At 43.6% G+C, this 22,764-nt stretch overlaps 1 protein-coding gene across 1 annotated transcript in view; it reads left to right on the top strand.

Moving 5' to 3' along the window:
- Positions 1-217: 217 nt before the first annotated feature.
- The window catches only part of SH3RF2 (SH3 domain containing ring finger 2), a 77,887-nt gene continuing 55,340 nt past the window's right edge, over positions 218-22,764 (top strand). Inside the window, exon 1 of the mRNA XM_024199393.1 lies at positions 218-598. Within this exon, the coding sequence (XP_024055161.1) occupies positions 218-598 (381 nt within the window). The remainder of the gene's footprint in view (positions 599-22,764) is intronic.

The following is a 22,764-nucleotide window of genomic DNA, read 5'->3' as shown; positions in this document are numbered from 1 at the left end:
TTTGCAATGTAGGTGGGATAGGTTTCATACTGTAGCAGTCAAGTTCTGTTCTTTTTTTTCCCCTCCTCCTCTCTTTTCCTTCATGCAGGATGGTTTTCTGAGTTCAGGATTTCAGTGTCGTTTTTGAAGGTACTGAAGCAACTGCTACCCAATGCTCTGGTGAATGTATCATGTGGACTTTCCTGGCCTCATGTGAGACTGAAGTTCTTCACTAAAGATGGACGATTTTGCTTTACTTGACCTGTTGGAATGTCCTGTGTGCTTTGAAAAGCTAGATGTCACGGCCAAGGTGCTACCATGCCAGCATACCTTCTGCAAGCCTTGTCTACAGGGGATACTGAAATCCCAAAATGAGTTGAGGTGCCCAGAGTGCAGAACTCTAGTCTTCTGCAGTATTGAAGAGTTACCATCCAACTTGCTTCTAATTCGCTTACTGGACGGTGTCAGATATGGACAAAATGTTATGAGGTTTGGCTCAATCCAAAGATCTCGGGTCCTGACCTCTCCTGCCTCAATCAGGAGAGACAGGGGAGATCCAAGAGGTTTACAACTTAATCAGTACAGGCTGGCACCAAATCCCAGGATCCATATGGAAGGGGTAAGGAGAGTCCATGTTTCTTAATATCTGTATAGGCAGAAAAAGTTGCATCATTATGTGTCAAGAACTATGAAAACCTTCATGTTAGTAACACTGCAGAAATACTTAAAAATAGGAGAGATTTATTCACTTGATTACAAATCTGCCTGCTGTCTCCCTGTAATATTTGGCTATTTTGAGTTGACCTCTGCAGTAACAACATCAAATCTCAAGCTTATCAAAAAATAACTTGTCTTTCTGAAAATCAGGTTGCAAAAATTTCAAGAAAACAATTTTCATCATGAGTTTTCTGGTGCTTGCTAGTTTCAGTTGGGCCAGAAATATTGTGTGCTCTGACTTGCAGATGATATTTTGGTACATATATCTCCCGTCCGAGATTAACTCGGGAAATGCAGAATCATGGAAGTTAGAGATTGAAAAGTTTTTTCATTTTATCCATTGACTGAGACTGGTCTTTTTTTTCTCTTCAGTGATTTTACCAGTCTAATTTTAGAAGTCCTAAGTGGCTTTTGCCATAAGAGCAGTTTTTTCTTATATATTCAGCTCATGTTATTTGACCTTTTGAATAGGTTTGTTTCTGTCTGAATTTGGTGTAAAGGTTGACATTAGGTTTTATTTTATCTGCACAGGATTCCTGTCCCTAATTTGTCATCGCTTCGATTCTTAGGCACTCCTCATATAATGCTCATCTAAATTCTTTTCATAATACTCGAGAACAAAGAGTTGTGAAGGCAGAGGGTATCTGGGTAGAATGATTGTCAGAGACATGAATTTACAAATGTATGTACAGTGAAGAAACACACACTTGCATGTGCATAGTGTTTATGTAACATTTATGTACAAGCATATTTCTGTATACATTTAGAACCGGGTACAGTTTGTTATACTGTACCCTATATAAGTACAATTTGGGAGATGCATCCCATTGAATCTCATAACCTCTACTGAGTTAGAAACTCTTCTTGCATATGTGGCACTTTAAAAAATGATCTTTGGAGAATGAATCTCAGATTTTTCTCTTAGTGTGAGAAAATGTGACATTGTTGTCCAAGACGTTTATGCACTGGACCTCCTTCTGATGTGGCCACCAAAGACCTGTGCTGTTCAGGGGAATGGATGGCTGTTGTTATCAGCCAATGGTTCAAATCCAGCACAGTTTGGTGGTAGTGATCCAGAATTCCTACTCCCTGGCAGCTGTTGGGTGGTGTATGAGAAATATGTTGTATCTTCATTTCAATTTCCAATGGACTAATGTGGCACGGTGACATTAATGGCCTCCCGTTGCAGCCTTAACCAAGAGTTTGAATTTCCCTCAGTTATAGAAGTCTGATTCTTTAAGGTCAGGGTTGACATACATCACAGGGAAAGGATGGGTAAGCGTGCATTACTGCTGTGTGTTCTTGACCTGGTCTGTAGTAAATGAAGGGCTAGTGGTTCCAAGGCTGTCAATCCACAACCTTTCATCAGCCCTAAATTCATACGATAAATAAGTAAATAAATAAATACATACACACATACAGAGGAGGGAAATTAGAAGACTGGCCTCCATTATTATATTGTTACATTCATCATGCATGCTGCAGCAAATGAAATTTTACAATTGTTTGGTCACTTGCAATCTCCTTGTGACAGTAAAAAGTGAAAGGTAAGGGTTGCTCAACACCAGATTCTTTGCAAAAAAAAAGGGAAGATATTTTATAAGCTGCAAATCCCACTGGAGAGCATTAACAGACTTGGTAGCCTATCTTTGGATATTATTGTAATCCCAATGGGGTTATTAAGCGAGCACAATGGCCTTATCACTGCCAGTAGTTGTCTTTCATTTTCATTCCGTTAGGTCGCTGTCCAGATAAGAAACCAGAACCAGTCAGCATGGAGGAAATCAATCACCTAGTACTCTTGCACACATACCTGTTTTGCCACAAAATATATTTAACCCAGATCAGGCAAATTCTGGCTGCAACTCAAACCCAGTCCCAACCATCATAGACTAATCACAATCCAAAGGGCCCAAACTGCAATATTCATAGTGTGATTCATTAAGTGGAAGGTAAATACCATAAAAAAAAAATCAATCTCCTGCTATTTACTTTATCATTTCATTCTGTAAATTATTGTATGAGTGAACGTAGGGCAAAAGTTAGTTAGTCTTAGGGACTCTTAAGTTCTCTAGCCACGGAACAAATACATCAGATAGTGTATGTGCAAACTTCCTTTGACAATATCCAAATCGGTGTTCCTCACCCCAGAGAACACCGCATGGGTATTTTAGCCTCCATCACCATGCAACCCTTGGCTGCTGTATTAAAGCTGCCAATGAGAAAGACCATCAGTGGCATGGCCAAGGATGGATTTTCCAATATAAAATAGCTCCCCACTAGGAGCTGGAATTAGTCACTAATTTATTTCAGAGAGGCTACTAGCCACTTATCAAATAGCAGTCGTTTTCAGTCACTATCACTATGGGCTGAATTTGCACCTTGAGGTGAAAAGTTTCATAATTTATCCTGTTCAGAACCCTTGTGTCATCCAGCCCCCATTCAAAAGCTTAATTCCTTTTTATGATCATCTTACTCTTTTTTCTCTGTGTGCTTTAGATTTTACTTAGCATTCAGGACAAGTAAAAACTTGTTACTGATATTGTGCAGTGGTGTCATTCAGCTATTTTCTGCTACCAAAAACAGTTAAGATCAAATTATCCTTGGGAATCAGAATAGCTGGTTAGACTATTTCCCTGCTGGCTAGAGAAGAGTCCTAGACAACAGGACTGTGATGTTCTGTACATTGCTCTGGCACTGCCTCACTGAGTAAGACTGAGGAAGTCACCATGCCTTAGTCTACCCATCTGGGAAAAGGGTAGAACAACATATTATACAAGAGTGCTGTAAAGCTTAATTAATTCATATTATGAAGCACTTTGATATCCTCAGCAGCAATGTGCTACAGAATGCAACATGTTTTGGTAGCTCAGTATATATAGAGCAGTGACATATTTCCTTAGCTGCTGTACCGGGTCATTCACACACACACACACACACACACACACACACACACACACACAAATTGAACCAGCCCTTAGTGACAAGAAGCTGTTGCCTCTAAGATGGTAACAATTAACCTCAGGTGTGCTTATAGTGTAAAAATTCAAGACTAAGAAATGATGGCTGATCTTCTGTCTACATCATGGGAGTATTTGAGTTTATGTCCTCTAATCACCAAGATAAATCACACTAATCTGAGACCTCCATAAAAATGTAGGTGAATGTTGCCCCTGTTGTGAACATAGCTATATAGAGGGAAATGGTTTTCTGGTTAAGCAGATTGGAGGAAGGATAGTCTTCTGGCAACAGTACAGGAGTAGCAATCTGGAGGTCATTTCTGTTCTCCCATCTGTAGAATGGTGATACTTACCTAGCTCAGAGGTACTGTATATTGTGAAGCTAAAATTATTTGATGTTTGTAAACCACTTTAAGACCTTGGGCTAGAACAGGGGTCGGCAACCTTTCAGAAGTGGTGTGCCAAGTCTTCATTTATTCACTCTGATTTAAGGTTTCGTGTGCCAGTCATACATTTTAACGTTTTTAGAAGGTCTCTTTCTAGAAGTCTATAATATATAACTAAACTATTGTTGTATGTAAAGTAGATAAGGTTTTTAAAATGTTTAAGAAGCTTTATTTAAAATTCAATTAAAATGCAGAGCCCCCCCGACCAGTGCCCAGGACCCAGGCAGTGTGAGTGCCACTGAAAATCAGCTCACATGCCGCCTTTGGCACGCATGCCATAAGTTTCCTAACCCTGGGCTAGAAGTTGCTAAAGGAGCCTTTTCCAATGCCCACTGAAGTAACGGGGAGTCGTTCCATGGGCTTTGGATCAAGCCTTAGATGTGACTAGCATTATTATTATATAGCTAGGATAGAGGAATTTTGAAAGACAGTAGCCTGGTCTCTTGGGTATTTTTAGATCTCATAGCTTTAGAAGAACAAGTTTGAACTTCTGAGATGATTTCCCTCTCCCCTGACCCTCTCCAGCGGCTTTCCGAATGTTCTTGAAATGACCTGATTACAAAAAAATACCAGTTTAACGAAAAATAGTGAAAACCTCTGGGAAGATGCAGAGAAATCTCTTGAAGCCTATTGATTTCTAGCTCACTGTTTGCATTCAGATGAACTGTAACAATGATTCAAACTGGTGACTCTTCTCAGTTTAAAATTTCTGAAAAACAAGCTATTAGAGCCTGTGATAAAGAGTAATCTATTCCTAGGAGAAAACCCACCAACTACCTTCTCGCCACTGAAATTTCCCATTTGATCCAGAGTAACACGTGAGGCTGCCCTGGCCATTCTCTGAGATTTTTTTTTTTAAAGAACTCCTAAAGAATCTTTATTAACATTTTAACCTTCCCCACCCCTTCTCTCTCCTGCCCCTGCCACATATACACAAGGAGAGAAACCACCCGCCTACACACCTCTTCTGTCATTCCATATCCTTCCCAACACCTCCCCAATCGTATTTAATCCTTTCCTCCATCAGCACCAGGCAACACTCGACACATTCCTGCAGTATACTAAACAACTGTCTTCCAAACAACTCACTTATGGACTGGATCTGTGAGAATAGTTTTGCACATGGTAAAATTAGAGGAATTCACCTCAGCGTTGTTTTTACAATGGAGGTCGGGGTGAGCCAGACATCTTTGGGGCACATTCAGTAGGTACAGTTAGAATTTCTGAGAAGGTAGCTCTTGAGGGAGAGTGGAGAACATTATTTTATTTTAAAATGTTGCTCATTTGGGGCATGATCCAAAGCCCGCTGAAGTCAATGGAAAGGCTCCCGTCGAAATGAATGAGCTTTGGATCAGGCCCTGAGATAGAATCTCAATGAGCATCTCATTTTTGTGAGGATTTTAGTGGGGACAGCTACGATAGTTCATTACGAGGCTAACATCGGTCACTTGCTTGTGTGTGCACGGATGCAGTGTCTATGTATGACTGTAGTAGTGAAGATCAGTGACGCTCAATGGAAGTCGTCTCCCTTCCCCGCCATGGGAAGCTGTGAATCAGCCTCAAGCTACTTCCTCTTACAAGGCTAATAAAATAATCTACTCTGTTCCATGCCTCACTGCATCTAAGATGTGTCATGAAAGGCAGAATATGGAACACATTTTTCTTCCACTTAGGAAGCCATCCTACAACCACACCCCCTTTAACACTATGGAGCTGAGAGAGATGGAAAGAGCTCAGAGCTGGACACAAGAAGACGGTTTGCTTGGATTCACAACTCCTGGCAAAGAAGCCTCTTGTTGCCACTGATACTCAGCAAGCTGTTGCTCTTCAGCCTCTTGAGCTCAGGAGGAGTGTCCATGAAGCCAAAAAACTAAAACAAATCCCATCACCACAGAGCAAGCAAAGAATTCAAACCATTCCAAGCGCAAAGTGCATACAAGCCTCAGCAGAGCTGCTGAAATAATGTTATCTAGAGACGGACCGTAGCCAAGAATTTCACAGCCAGAGCCAAACTCCTACAAAGAGAAAGGGTATTTTATAGTTCCAGAGCATCTCTACATATTTTTTACCTGGTGGTACCTAAACCATTTTTATCCATGCTCTGCACATGAGAATACAATGTAGTATGTTGTATATATATTATATATATACACACACACACACACACACACATATGTGAATCATTATACAAACACCACGGAAGTGCAGCCACTTCTGAAGTGGAGGACACAGGCAATTTAATAGTGCACCATTTACTGTTCAAGAGCCAGGGGCAGGAGGAATTTTTGCAAAGGAAACCAGGGCAAACCTCAACTGTTACAAAGAGTGCCATGAGATCTTTAATGCCTATGCAGAAGGCATAAGACTTTTGCTTTTAAAAGTGTTATCTGAAAGATCCCCACACAATAAACTGCATGGAACTCAATCTAACAGAGGGCTAAAGGATTTGCTGGGAATTGAATGCTAGGGAGTGTAAATAATTTAACCTGGATACTTTAGACTGTTAAAAGCCATCCTCTCCATGTGCAATATATGGTTACTTTCTAGGTGAGGGCATACTTCACAGCTCAGGAGGAAAGCTACAGCATGGATACAAACTAAATAAAATACATTTTTGACAGTCGTGAGAAGCGTGAAAAGTTTCTGCATGGAGCACTATGCATGAAGCTTCCATGGTCCTCCAAAGTGTAGCAGGGCCAAACTGTACCCCAGACACAGATATCTTGTTCATGAATCATGCCACTAAACTGCTATTTGGGCAATGAACATTATAGTGCAAGGAAAGTACAGGGGAAAAAACAGAGCCAGGCAAAAATATCCAGAGAACATGAACATCTGCCCTTAGAAACACAGAAAATACTAGTCCGCCTAAGGCCTATGTTCTTGTCTCAGTGCATGAACAGGAGGAGAACACACACACACACCCCACACACACAGCATTTTATGAGAGATAGACAGATGCCTCCTCTATTGAGATAAAAATACAATATACTCCAACGTCGCCACCTTCACACTGAGTCCTATATATAGTGACTATGCCTTGCTATTCTCTTCTCTTCTGAAATCATCTCCAACTCCTTTTTGAATTGACAGACAGGATTTACTTTGCCAGCTCTTTTAAAGCTATAATGTCCAACATTCTTTGCATTGGCACCCAGAGTTCCAGAAAGAGGAGACAAGTGCAGCAGGAAACAAATTATTGACCCATTGCACTACTTAGCTTTCCTCCCCTTGCATTCTGCACCTTTCCAGGCTCAGGAATGACCTAACAATACGAGGCAAAATCCTGTCCTTACTAATTAGAGTCAGGTTGGGCTTGGAGGGGAAAGGAGTGGATAAATGCTGAGCATGCATTAGGAACAAGAGCTTTCCTACCAATGCACAGTGGCTCAGGGTGAGGCACACACTGCTGTTTTTTTTAAATGAAGGACCATTTTCTATATGGCTAGCAGCTACTGCAGGCAGTGGTATATGTGCTGCTCACTTGGGGGGCCCGTTCATGCCACGCTGGCTGCCATACCATGTCCCATTGTCCACCAGCTAGAGATGAAGTCAGTTCTCTTTCCATTCCTGGGGCTGGGCTATGCTGCTGGAAAAGGATGCAACCTATGCCCCAAGTCAGGATTTGGCTTATGGTGACCAGGACAGCACAGGGTATCCTACGGTGTCATCAGTTAGGAGGTCCAGGGAGCCAACGTTCCTCCCCCATAGGGTGACCAGATGTCCCGATTTTATAGGGACAGTCCCAATATTTGTGGCTTTTTCTTATATAGGCTTCTATTACCCCCCCACCTCCGTCCCGATTTTTCACACTTGCTGTCTGGTCACCCTAATCCCCCACAAGGCTTTTGTACTTCCTCAAAGTTCCATAGGCTGCTGAGCAGAGGGGCGGGGCACGGCCTGACACCTTTAAGCAGTGGTCCTGTAACAAATTAGTACAGCTGCTACTAGAGCTGTGTGATTTCAGCACCACTGACATTTGATCTGACCGCCCCTCCATATGGATGGAGGGGCAGCGGGGCCAAATTTCATGGAGTGGTGTTGCCACCTCGCCCATGGGGATCTGTTCCTGAATGGCAGAGCACAGAAGAGTCCATTAAGAACTTGACCTCTGGTAGCACCGGCTTATGCACAATGTGGTTAAGAGACGGGAGATTCCCCTACTGAGGGAGAACTGTGGTCCCTACAGGAGGTGGAGAGGAAACTGGAATTCCCCCACCCCCCCCAAAAAAATCTGAATTGGCGCCACTGGTATCCTACATGTGACTTGACTAATGATTTCCCTAGTGCCAGAACAAATAATGCACTTTGCACTGTGCACCCTCTGTGCATCACAACATTGTTTGCCCCCACCCCTCCTCAGATGGTCTTAGTGTGGTAATTGCTGCCTATTGGAATTAGAAAGCAATTCACTGAAATGCAGAGAGCCTGACAATATGAACAGTAAAAGAGGCTAGCCCTAGAGACACAGCAGGCTTTCAAGAGGCAGCACTGCGTGCTATGTTTTAAGGTCTCTATGTGTCTCCTGCTAGCCCATGAAAAATATAGTTACCAGTGTTTACAAGGGGACATCAAAACTTTCAGTCATTTTTATTAGAGGGGAGCACAAACCAAAAGCACAGCTAAAAACACCCTCAGTGAAGAGGATTTTAGCTCTGAATTGTGCAGCATTAGGAACGCACTAAAAAGGCCACTCATGTAAGAACTTGAGAAGAAAATTTAATCTTGGAGCAGGAGAAAGGATGAAGCACACAAATTCACCTAAAAATGTGAGTAGGGATTAGTGGGCTCAGTATGGGGGAACTGAATGAAATTTTCTGGCCTGTGTTATACAGAAGGTCAGACTAAATGATCTCATGGTCCCTTCTGGCCTTAAAAAAAAAAAAAAAAAAATCTATGAATCTACTAATCGCTTACCTGGTTAGAAACCTCTAATCCAGCTGTGCTGGGTGATGATGAGCAAGAACCACACTAGTGATGCAGAGAGTGAACCAAATAACTACAGGGAGAAAAAGGTCCCCCACCTGAACCCATCTGTCAGTAACTTGGAAAGACTGCAGAGATATTTATCCCTGATCCATTACAGACCACCCTACATGCTTGTTCAAGCAATTGGTAGGGGAACAAAAATGACTATACATGAGCCAATTTGTGCTTCATGCAAGCTCTCAGCTGTTTCCCATCCCACAGCATGAGCGCAGTTCTGACTTGGGCATGCGTGGAGAGAGCGGCACATAGCGTGCATGGGTTTGCAATAAATTAATCAGGTATAAGAAAGAAAAGAGGTTGGATTAGGGTAGTGCCGTGCACTGACAAATAGCAAAATGACCTGCCCTAAATCTCAGAAGCTGGTTTCCCTGGTTTTACAAAATTAGGTCCTGAATAGCAAAACACACCCCAAAAAAAAGTGTTTTAATTTGTTACCAAGGCAATGAGTCAGACTCAGATGGCAAGTCAGGAATAGAATAACCCAGGCTTTCAGCAGTGTGCTATGTTCATCTATTAAATACTGCAGTTGGAGGCATGGATGGGGAAAATCTTAGACTCTTTTATTCTCTTATCAAAATATTCCACACTGGTGGTTGGTTGGGTTTGTGATCACGGAGTTCAAGTCAAATGGATTGATTTTGTAATTTTCATTGCTGGAGGAAAGGGGAAAGAAAAGGCAGATTCATGGGTCAGTTTTGCTTTTAGCCTGTGGTTATTCTAAAAGATGATCTGAGAGGTCTGAGGCTAGTTCTTGACAGGAAGAACACTGATTCATTGCTTCAATTTTAAACTCTTCTCTTGGTCTCCTTCAGTTCTCCTCCTCGCTAAGAGAACTATAGCATTTGCAGTTAAATGTTGGCTTTTGTTTTGTAGTTATTATTTATGAGGCATTCACACCAAAAGATGCTCCCTTAGCAGGCACTTTGAGTAGCATTGATACAGTCTTCCATATATATAGGTAGCAGAATGAGACAGCTACATACTGTCCTTCCCCAGCATCAGACTGGAACACAAAGAATCTAGTGAGAGAAGAGAAGAACTTCGGAGAGTGATCTTGGCAGCAGTGTCAGGCTGCACACTCACCATCATTAGGGCCCAAAATGATGGGCATGGTCTCTTCTCCTTTAAGAGAGTTGGGAATGTCTTTGTGATCTTCCAAATGGTTCCATCGCTGCTTGACCTACTACATGCATTGGTTATCTAGACACATACTGCCATCTTTTTGGCAGCCCTACCTGTCTATGAGCAGTATCATCTTCCTTCCCTTGTTCAAGTACCATATAAGGCACAAACATGTCATCTGGATTATGCAGGCCACCCCGCTAGACTCAGTCTCTAGGCACCTACTCTGTGATGAAAATTCCCACCCAGCTTGTCACAGTACTTACTGAGGGCCTGGTCAAGAGTGCATGCAGCCAAGAGACCATGTAGAGCACAGATAGTCAATTATTTTTTGCCAAGGTCCACATTTCTTGGTCAAGGTATAGCGGCAGTCCAGACTCCACAGAAAATAATACAAAAAACCACAACAACAACGATGATAAGTAAATAAAAAGATTTTGGGGTCTATTTGAAAGCATCTGGTGGTCCGGATTTGGTCCGTGGTCTATCAGTTGACCACCCCTGATGTAGAGTATGAGCATCAAGGTCTTCCTGTTGTTGTTGCGTCTGGGTCTGGTAGACCCAGTCATTCACATCAAAATGGCTGCCCTCCTGGAGTTCCAAGCTGATGGTTAGAAGCAATGTGCCGTCATTAACAATATTCTGATCTGAATTAACTTGCAGAAATAAATCACATGCTGCAGTACCTATGAAGAGAGAGTTTGGGGCCCTGTGCAATGATTCTTACAATGGTGACCAGAGACCTTTCAGATGATTCCCTTTTCCACTTGGCCTCTCTGAACAAAATCTCTGGGGTTTTGCACGTTGGCCAACTTTCTACTCTGCAGAGGTTCTGAGTAGCCCATGCCACGGGATTTCATACCTTCCATGGGCAAAGACCTGGACAAGAGGACCCAATAAATCTTGTCCATATGTAATTCCTAGGACTACACAGGTAACCAGCTTTCCTGCTAGTGGAGCATTAGCATATGATCACCTCTAGTGATTGCTGCTGCTATCTAATGTCCAACCCCTAAAAGCCCAGTCACTCACTCAAACAGTTACTCAACACTGCTGCCCCTAACATTTTCCTTCCCTCGGTGATAGGCTCAATGATCAATTTGCCGTACTCTAGCAATTTAAGGATACTGATGGCTACAGAGCCAAGCAATCAGATTCTTAAATCAGAGGAACAGAAGCAAAATACAAATTTCCCATTGCTACTGACAATAATCCTGGGTGAGGATTAAACTATGGTTCTAAAGTACAAAGAATCAGGATTGAACATGTTGAGTGAGGGCTGGCACATTTTATTGCTGATGCCATTTAAAAATCATGACACACTATTTAAACAATGTCCCAGATTGCTGACACATTGGTGGGGGGAAAAAATCCAATAGCAATACCATGAATGGAACAGCTGTAAAAGGTTTGATGCAGAGGCTACAGCTCACACATGCCTGTTGTAGCTACCACCAGCAGCAAATATACTGTGCCTCCCATAAGCTACAGGACCAAGATGATACATACTGCTGACAAATTCTTCCCCCTACTTCCTCCCTCCACCTCCCCAAGAAAGAAGATAGGTTTGAAGAAATCATCCTGTCCCTAATCCATCTTCACCTTTTCCTACCACCTACATAACATAGTATGCACAAAAGAATTTGTAACCATCAAATGAAGCCAGATTCCAATGTAATCCCTGAATTATACTTTGTTTTGACATTAATTCTGCCTATCTCAAAATTTCAGATACAGTAGTACTTAATATGGTAATGTCATCATCCTGACCTGTTGTGTGATATTACTGTGCACTGTTAAATAGCTGATGTGTTCCACCCCCAGGATGGGTGCATTTCAGTAGTGAGTCATGTAATTTCAGGGTGTAAAATGCTTGGAGATCTTTTGTGATAAAAGGGGCAAAGTATTATCTTTAATCATTTTTTTCCTGTGCTGTTTCAGTCACGACCCCTCCCCAGTAAATAGTCACAACAATACACCAAATTCACAAAATGATGTACGTGTGGGTGTGGTTGTGTATCGAATGCAAATTAGGGAAGTGCTCTGATCTACATTGGTGAAGCACCATTGGCTGACGTGGAGGCGCACAGCTGCAGCAGAGTAGAAATTAGCCCAGTGAGCATAATTTACATGCTCTTTACTTTATATTACATGCTTTTATATACTACTTTTGGTTGCTTTTCTTGATATCTTTCTTCAGTCTGTTACACCCCCTTACACCTGGTTTCTGACCAATTTACACCCAATGGGTAAATTAGGCCAGTGTTTTCCATACTTTGCTAAATCTACATCACTTACATCACCAACTTCCATATGAGTTGCATCCACTCCCACCAGGTCTGAACATGGCTCATTCATTAACTTGAGCCACAAAGCAGCTTTCACCTAACGTCTAAAATGAATGAGGAGAAAAGAAGGCAGATTTGGTGAATGCTATGAAAGTACTTTCACAGGGCATGGTTTTATTCTCCCTGGTGTAAAAACAGGCTGCTGGGGAGATGCTAGCATTCCTCCTGAGGGGAGAAGTAATGCAAAAACTACCCAACTGTCTGAATTCACAGAACATAATTATATGAAGAGATTGAAATGACAAGTTTGATGGTTTTGTTCTATGTGACAAGGCTGACGTTAATGCTGTTAAAAAGAAGAAAAACAGAATTGTAATGGTAATGAACTTACCTTCAAATGGTTCCTTTCAACGAGTTGGATCCAAAGAGCTCTGGAAACTTTGTGAAGTGATTGTACAAACTCTATAGATGTAGGAATCACTTCTCCCGCCTTTGAAATTCTGTCCCCTTTGGGACGTACTATTAAATGGGGGTAGCAATGGAGATTTAGGTTAGTTATTGAAATGGAGTTTCTATTGCTTGTCTTTCTTCTCAGAAGGATGGAAGTCAATACAGCAATAAAAACCTGCCTTCTATTTCTATGTGGTTCTAGCACTATACGAGGATGCTAGAGACCTGGATTCAGTTCCCAGATCAGCTACAGGCTTCCTGTGTGACTTTAGGCAAGTCTGTTAATGTCTGTTCCCCATCTATAACAACACTTCTTCCCCCACCCCCTTTGTCTCACTTGCCTTTTCAGACTGTAACTTCTTCTGGGAAGCAACTTTCTGCTACCATGTGTTTGTACAGCACCTAGCCAATGAGACTGTGATATTGGTTGAGGCCTCTAGGTGCTACAGTAATATAAATCATAATAATGACTGATAGCAGCAAAGTCATTGTAAATGAGAATTGTTAGATTGGGTATTTGTTTCAGAGCTTAAGCTTCCAATTTTGGCACTCATTCCACATGTATATTTGTACCGGTATCTGATATTTTCATTTGCATAACAGAATAGTCTGTCTGCACACTGCCAGAATTCAAGTACACATAGTACAAGTACCATGTATGTTTCAGACCATGCCATGTCTTCACTTCTTACATGTAAGAGAAGCAAAATGATGTGCACTACCACTTGAACAGCAAAAAATCCATAACAATAGTGAGGTGATTGAAGCAGTATGAAGCCATGTCTACACTAGGAGCACTTTACCAGAATAGAAATCCTGATACCAGCAACGTTCCTAGTGTGGATGCAGCTATAACAGCAAAGCTGCACTTTGTTCCAGAAGAGCAAAGCAACCCTTCACAAATGGAACAAGCTATTCCTGTAAAAGTGAAGTTTTGCTAGTACCTGTATAGCTGTGTCTACACTAGGGACCACACCTATGTCAGTCAGGGATAACAACACTTCATGCCTGACTGAAATAACTATGCTGGCAAAAGTCTGGAGTGTAGAGTTGGCCTAAGTAAATGTTTGCTATCAAAGAAGTGCAATAGTGGGAGAATTTAAGACAAAGGCTAGGGTAGACACAGCCCAAGCCAGCAAGTTATCTATAATAAGCCTATAATCATGCCAAGTTGCAGTCCTGAAACTTCAATGACAGCTTCACTTATCTGTTAAAAAGTTAAGTAGGTCCGGCAAGATATAATACGCTTCCCTGGTCTCAAACAATGGGAGTTTGTAAGTTATTGCATAGCGTGCACAATGATTCGGAATTGAGAAATCTTCATGCTTGTGTGTGTCACAGAGGTTGAAAGGAAAGGGAATATGGCTAAAATGAGATACATTTATAAGAGAAAGGGTCAACAGATCATCCTATTCATCTCTATACTGGCTACTCCTTGTCTTTTGTTTTAAAGGGGAACTTAGTGCAGGTGAGATACGATGGATTGACCAAACTAGAAACAGTTTAGCTAACTGAAATGGGTACAACATGTGCAGCATGAGCACAGATTGTGTGCCTCAAATATAATCTACAGAAACCACTTCTAGAGATGAGTAGATAGCTCACTGTCTTGAGTCACCCTTTGTCTCGCTAATGAGATTGAAAACAATTCTGAAAACCTTTAACTCAGATAAACAGACCTTTGCAGTCAATAGGCCTACTCATCTGACTCAGGACTGCTCAGGTGAGTACTGGTTGGCAGGATTGAAACCAAGGCTGTGTCTACACTTAAAGTGCCACAGTGGCAAAGCTACAGTGCTGCAGCTGTAGCGCTTCAGTGTAGCCACTTACTACAGCAAGAGGAGGGGTTCTCCCATTGCCAGAGGTAATCCACCTCCCTGAGATGTGGTAGCTAGCTTGGCAGAAGAATTCTTCTGTTGACCTAGTGCTGTCTACACCAGCAGCTGGGTCAGCTTAACTATGTCACTCAGGGGTGTGGATTTTTCACACCCATGAGCAACGTAACTGGGTTGACTTACCTTTGAGTATCGACCTGGCCCAAGATTGTAAATTGTGGTGGTGGGTTAGTGATGGGGCCTCCTGTCTATTATGGTCAACCCATTCATTTCACATAGACCACCCAAAACCCGATAGCTGTCAGTGGCCTGTGGTCACTACTAAACTTCACTCAGACCAGTCCTCAAGGAGGTGAAAACTACTGAGCAAAACCATGCAAAGCAATCTTACTTGAAGGTGAAGTCAGGCAAAACTCACCCACTTGGTTGTATCTAGTTTCATGTTTAACTAAAAATGGAGTTTTGTTCACTGAAAGAGTAGTTGAGGGTTCAAGACCCCTCTGGTGTCTCTACGCCTTTGGCAGGCTGTGGGCCTTATGAAATGCTCTGGTGGGCCATGTATGGCCCATGGGCTGTACGTTGGGCACCACTGTCTTAGGCAAAGAAGACAAGTCCTTTCTTTTCTCCAGAAATGTCACTTTTGCACCTTTTAAGAGTTTGCTTTTATGATAAGGAGAAGTAACTGGTGCAGCAGAGTTGCAGCTCCCCCTTTTTCACATGTTGACACTGATCCTCAGTCTTTACTCTGTGGCTTTGCAGGGAGTGGGAGGAGGATGTTCTTTCAAAAACCTCAGTATGGTTTGAACACTTGACTAAACTTTGTTCAGACTTTTGATGGAGCACAAGGCACAGAGCCAGTCTAGAGGAGTTAGGGACAAGTGGGCTTCAATTTCACATGCTTCCATTAGGAATGGGTCTGAACAGAAACTATGGATCCAAACACTTCTGAACATTGGGGTGTTCAAAATACAGATCCGGATTATAGATTTTGGCCCATCTCTAACTGATGTCAGGGCAGCACAGGATGGGACCAAGGGGCAATGGCGCCAAAGAGAATTAAACAAATATTTACAAACTGAATCAAAAGCCTCCAGTGGGCAAGAAGTCAATTTGGAAGATCTCCAGATTTGGGTTTCTTTTTCCTAGCGATGAATACCTTGTTCCTAGAAATAAATCACTGCTCCAGAGCAGACCGTAGTGAGGTACATAAACATCTACCAACAGGCCAGCCACTGCCTCAGTGTGCCATTGCCTTTAACCCCCCTCATGCTATTGTACAAATAATCCAGTATGTGAAGCAGAATAGAACTGCAAGCACAGCTTGGATCTGTGCAGCCGTTTACATTGACTCTCCGGTCCGGTCACTAAAGAGTGGCTATGCCTCTTCTCTGCAGCATCTCTGCTTCTCGATGTCCTGCCAAACCTTTTGGGTGGCACATCTGGGTCTAGATTTGTTTTTCACAGCTCATTTACAATGTTCCAGTTCTATTTCTGGTCATCTGTGTCTATCTAGCTGACAATGACTGCAGCCCGATTTCCCAACACCCACTGGACAGAACAGTTTCGAACGTGCTCTTGAGAGTCTCCCCGTCAGAGGCCAGCATTTTAAAGATACTTAGGGCCTGAATCTGCTCTCCATTGTGCCAGCGAGACTCAGGAGTAACTCCATTCCTGTCAGTGAAGTTACACCCATGAAACTGAGATCAGAATCAGGCTCCTGTTATTTAGTCCAGGGAAACTATGCCAGTCTGGGAGGAGACTACGTGGTTTGGATGGTTTTCTGTATTCAAGTGGACAGGTGCAGGGAAGAGAGATTCCAGGGCATTTCCCGTGTAGAATTATCAACACCGCAGCTGGGAAAGTCACTTGAGTGAAAATCCAAATGTACCTGAACCAAGCCATGTTTAAGTCTGCCCAAATCATCCTAAGGACTGTGAATCTGACTCTAGCAATCAGAGCAGTAATGTGCTGGAGGGGGACTCCGAGAGGCCTCTAATTAACATCCTGCCACTAAACTGAAAGGATTGTAGTGAACTTCCTACTTCAATTAAGCTCACTTGCACACTGGATTCTACCAAAAGGCATTCTCTGAGGATCATAAATACTGAACAGCATTTTTCCCCTTTGGAATGGGCCAAAACACACCAAATGGGACATTTTTTTAAAATACCTCCTAAGAGAAGGTATCAACAGACCTCTTTGCCCGACGTCTCCTCCAACACACATACATGGGGCCTGATGCTCTGGCACACTAAATCCCTTTAACATTGCCAGAGCATCAAAGTGGATGTAAAGGGGACAGCAATGGCCCCTGGGAATAGCTGCCATGCAGAGGGTCTCCCCAGTTGGCCTACAGCTGGTTTCTGTGGCATAGTTCTGTGCCAGCACTGATCCCATGTTAAGGGAGAGAAGGGGCATCGTGGGGGGAAGGGATTTGGCTGAAGCACACTCCTCTCTGGCTATTCCCTTTCTGGCGTGGCCCACAGAGGAGATGGGAAAGCAGAAAGTAAGTTAGATCACCCCAAAGGCATTAAGTCCAGGACCACAGTGACCCTTCACACCACAATGTGAGATGGATTCAGTATTGACGCAGAGGGAAGGATGCCACCTATTTAAACAAGGTCACTACTTCTTGCAACACTCTGTGTCATTCTTGAATGTCTCCTGTCCAAGCATGTAAGATCACCAACTGGTTGGAGGCCCTGCAGTAAGCAGACACTATGCAGTAATTAAGGACAACAAGCTGGAGAGAGAAGGAAGGTGCTGTTCATTTCTTTATGTTTACTTACATAGCTGTTGCCTTTTCCATGAATACAGTTGTTGGGAAAGAGGGGAAATCCACACTAGCGTCCTTAGTTTGGTTCCGCCTAAATCATTGGCAACGTGCACCCTTGCAAATGGGATTAAAGGGAAATTCTGTGGAAATGCATTGTTCTGATGCCTAAACAAACCACGTGTTCACCCTGATGTATCCCAGCCAGTTTGTTTGCTCCGTTCATCCAGCTGGCAGGACACCACAAGTCAGATCACGCTGCTTGTCATGAATGGCATTCGACGGAATTGCCTGAGACTTGGTTTATCCAGAAATCTGTCTTCATCTGCCTCATTGTTCTTCCTTATTTGTCCTTATTTCTTGGCATTTTTAATGTGCCTTCCTCCCTCCTTTCTTTTAATTCCAATAATATGAGTTATGCAATCTTATAATAATCCAGCATCAATAATGGGGAAGTTATAACTAGCTCATTTAACATAATTATAGTGCACATTTATCCCAGCTATGAGGAGATGCTTTGAACTGCTTCCATATAGATAGATAGATATTAATTTGCCTCTTGGTTTTGTATGGCGGGAGATTCAGATGTTTGGGATGATTGCCACAGCTCCGCTAAAGCCAGATGCAAAACAAACAAAAAAAACCCAAATTCAGCCAGAAAGATTACTTCTCCCACTTCCCTCTCAAATGCACCAGTATTCTGGAAAGCACAAAGGGCCACATTCTGCTGTCACTTACACCCTGTACAACTCCCCTGGAGCCAGTGAGGTTGCACAGAGTACAAGTGAGGGCAGAATCTTGCCCAGAGACCTTATTGTGGTGATAAATCACGGAGCTCTTGAATCTCATAGCCTTTAGTTTTGGCCTGTTGCATTCTCTCTTCCCCATCTCCTGAAGTCTCAAAATAATGCTTTACATTGGGACCAGACACTGACTGCATTAAAGACACCTACCAGCCCGATATAACTGGACTAGCTCACTACAAGTGGTGGGCAAGCTCATTTGCCATAATTTCTACCCTTCAAACACTGTGATCTTAAAATACCCACTCAAATGTGAGTGCAGTATAAGGGTCACATTCCACTTAGGCAAGACAGAAAAAGGGAGCTTAGAGAGAGGAAAAATGGAAAAAAAATAGAAAAAAGGGGGTGGGCATAAGGCAATGTTATGACAGACTGAAAAACAGAAAGATCGGGGAAGGGGGAGCCTCTAGCTAGCTTCTTTTGGGGGAGAGAGGGGAATTCTCCCCTCAACGTCTAGCACAGGTTCCCTGTAGCTTAACAAAAAGTGGTTTCTAAAATTGAATCATACTTGGGGGGCGGGGGGGAAACACACACACACACACACACACACATTATATCCATTGAAGTCTTGGGAAAATGAGTTTACAAACACAAACCATCATTGCACACCCCAAAAAGAACATGCAAGGTTTGCAAGACATGACATTCATCCATTTCTACTTGGCGCCCTAAAAATGTGACCAAAGAGTTTAACATTCATACTTAATTACCCACTTCTTCCACACAACCCTCTCCCCCTCCCCCGCAGTAACGATTGGGAGCATTCAGGTAGGAGAATGTGATCTGGCCCCAGGTTCCATGGCATGTTTACACTTTGTCCTTTATTTATTTTAAAGTTTTGAATCAAAAATATACGTCTAGATAAATTAAAAAGGTACACGCAGCATAAGAAAAAAAAGGTGCTCCTGCAGCCTGCATTCCTGTTTTATATCAAAGTTCAGGATCCTTAGAATGCGTATGTGTATGTGTACATAAGAGAGAGACACACAGAAAGGAACATTGAATGTAGGGAATTTTTCAAATGTATCGCCACTTCCAAAGTTATCTGGGTTAAACTTTCTGCCACTACTGATACTCTGAAAATTAACAGCCGTTCTCAGAGTATCTCAAACTAGGGAGCAGGGCCTCTGGCTAGAGACTCGGAGGTACCCACTAGGATACACAGGGGATGCTACTTCTAGATGCATGTTCTTCATTACTTTGCGCTACCAATGACTTGATTTCTGCAGTTATACTTAACCCATTTAAAAACAGGCTAAACAGGTTTATTTTCAGATGCTGCTGATACAATCCTAAGAGCAGGCAGAAACCAAGCGACTGGTGAAGTGGTGTCTACACTGCAATTAAAAACCCATGGCTGGCCCGTGCCAGCTGATTCGGCCTTGCGGGGCTTGGGCTCACGGGGTTGTTTAATTGCAGTGTAGATATTCGGGCTCAGATTGGAGCCTGGGCTCTAGGACCCACAAAAGTGGGAGGGTCCCAGTACTCTCAGCAAAGAACATCTTATCACTGGTTCTATAAAGTCACCCTGAGCACTATCAGCTGCATTGTCCCAGAGACACAGAGCTGTCTCTGTGGGCCATGGCTGGACAGGCAGTCTCTGATGTTGTTGTACCACAGCCCACAGAGATCCTTAAAGGTTGACATAAGGGTGTTGATCTATGTCCTGAAGTGGAACCAGTGGAAGATGCAGAACTTTAGTACATGCTCTTAATGATTTTTCCAGCCAAGGAGAGGAGCTGCTGTGTTCTGCATGGGTTTGAGTTTCCATTGTACCTTCACGTTTAGCCCTGAGTACAGTGAGTATAAAGTCTGGAGGTGGCAGCCATTGATCACTGTGAAATCTACACATGAAAAGTGCTATGTTAGCCCTTGGGGTCATTATTATCATCATCATTTCCTGGCCAGATGGAGGTGAAGGAAGCTACTTCCCACAACTGTTGCTCCCGTGATGTTCAGCATGAGTACTGGGTCCTGTAAAATGCAGATATTTGTCACTGTCTCAATGAATGGAAGGCAAATGCACTTCATCAGCTAGTCTCCTGATGTACTGTTAACCATAAACCCATGAATAGGTGAAAAATCCAGCTGTGGAGAGACGGGATCAATGTACTGTGGATACTGAACTAAGAAGCACTTCAGCAGCATCATTAATTATTATTACCATAGAAGTCAATAAGAGTTTTGCAGCTAACATCAATAGGCATTTAATCTGGCCAAAGGGCCATCGGTGTGCTCAGCTATATAAAACCATGAGAGAGAGAGAGAGAGAGAGAGAGAGAGAGAGAGAAAGTCTCTGCCCCAAGGGGTTTACAGTCAGCATTAGATTCTCTACACCAATTAAGGAGCAACAGAGACGGAGAAGAGATTAATGGAAGGGTAAGCAAAAGAAGAGGTCTAAAGAGGGATTTGAACAAGGGAGGCCACTAGGTCAGTGCTTCTCAAAGCCGGTCCACCGCTTGTTCAGGGAAAGCCCCTGGCAGTCCGGGCCGGTTTGTTTACCTGCCGCGTCCACAGGTTCGGCCGATCGCGGCTCCCACTGGCCGTGGTTTGCCGCTCCAGGCCAATGGGGGCTGCGGGAAGGGTGGCCAGCACATCCCTCAGCCTGCGCCACTTCCCACAGCCCCCATTGGCCTGGAGCGGCGAACCTCGGTCAGTGGGAGCCACAATTGGCCGAACCTGCGGACGCGGCAGGTAAACAAACTGGCCCGGACCGCCAGGGGCTTTCCCTGAACAAGCGGCGGCCCGACTTTGAGAAGCTCTGCACTAGGTGACACAAGAAGAGGGAATCTGTTCCAGCCATAGTGAAAAACGTGGTGTGGCAGAAAGGCACTGAATTTTGAGTGTCAGGAGAAAAAGGGGAACAGTAAGGACTGAGGAATGGGGGGAGGGGTTGAGTGTGAGACGAGGTGTAGGAGGAAAGGAGATCAACAATGTAGGTGGAGGCAAAGCTGTAGACACTGAAAAAGAAGGTGAAAATGAACATCTTAAACTTAGTCTGGAAAAAGAGAGAGAAAAAGCTAAAGAAGGGATTCAATGGGCAGAGATATGGTCAGAACATCAGGACAAGACGATACTTCATTTGTAATGTTTTGGGTAGACGGGGGAGCTGGGAAGGCCATAGAGATAGAGGTAAAGGAACTAATCAATGTACATGCCAAAGTTTAACAATTTGGACAGAGAGGGGTGATTGTATTTTAGAGGCATTGCAAAGAAAGAAGCAGCAAGATTTAACAGGAGCCTGGATATGAGGGTGAGGAAGGACAAAGAGGTGTTGAGGAAATGAAGACTGGGATGCAGGAAGGACAATCCAGCATAATTCTTTTACACTGGGAGCTCTACAGAAACTGAAGTATATGGTCAGATCTACTGTATCCCTCAAAGACAAAGCCTTAGAGAGACCGTGTGATGATATTGACAAGGTTAGGGAGGCATGTTGATCACAAGTGAAAGGCGTGGCTAGTATAGGAGGCGATGCCTGGAGATGGATTAAGAGCCATGGTAGTGATTAGCCAAAGAGTTCTTTCCCATATGGCAGGCCTCAGCAGGTTTTTATATGCATTAACTTTAGAAACTAGACTGACTATGAGCAAAACAAATAGTGAGCTACACCCACGCCCCACTGGAAAGCCTCTATATCTAACTGAGCAGCTGCCATTGCCAATCCACTCTACAGTCACAATCCATACAGTATGAAAATTCCAAACTCCTCCACTTCCTGGGGGTTGACTTTGTTCACAAAGAAAATAAGAATGAGGTAATATCAAGATACTCCCCAGGTTTAGCTGCTCCCGGAGTGCCTCCCTCCAGATTGCTCAACCCACTCCCTAGATCTTCTCTCCTAAGAGAGTCACTCTTGTCTCCCACATATCTAGGTGGGGTGATGAGTCGCCTGACTCAGCAAGTCAGCAGACCCTGCTTAACCCTTTTCTAGCAGGATCAACAGCTACTAACAAGGCCAGGGGTCTCACTCAAACACTGCCAGCCTGTTACACTATATTGAGTATTTCTAGAGGCCCTGTTGGATTTAACAGAAGTGGTTAATGGGTTTGACCCATATCTTGTGTTCACGAGGTGCTAAGAGCAGCGGTTCTCAACCGGGGGTCTATGGCCTTCTGGGGGCCCGCGAGCCCTTTCAGGGGGGCCGTGGAGCCCCACAGCTGAAACCCAGTGCCCCGAGCCCCAGCCCCGAAGCCGGGAGCAGCGCGGGGCTGAAGCCAGCAAACCTCCTCCACCCAAGCCAGGAGCAGCGGGGGGCTGAAGCCGGGAGCCTCAGTGCCCCTCCACCCCCGCTGAAGCTGGGAGCTGCACTGGGAGCCCCCCACCCATACAAAGCCCCTAGCTACCCCCTGCCCGCACGCTGAGCTACTCCCCTGCCTGCACACAGCCCCTAGCTACCTCC

Source organism: Terrapene carolina, unplaced genomic scaffold (assembly GCF_002925995.2).
Source record: "Terrapene carolina triunguis isolate 2854851 unplaced genomic scaffold, T_m_triunguis-2.0 Scaffold629, whole genome shotgun sequence".
Classification (NCBI taxonomy): Eukaryota; Metazoa; Chordata; order Testudines; family Emydidae; genus Terrapene; species Terrapene triunguis.
This window is presented reverse-complemented; position numbering and strand designations above follow the sequence as displayed.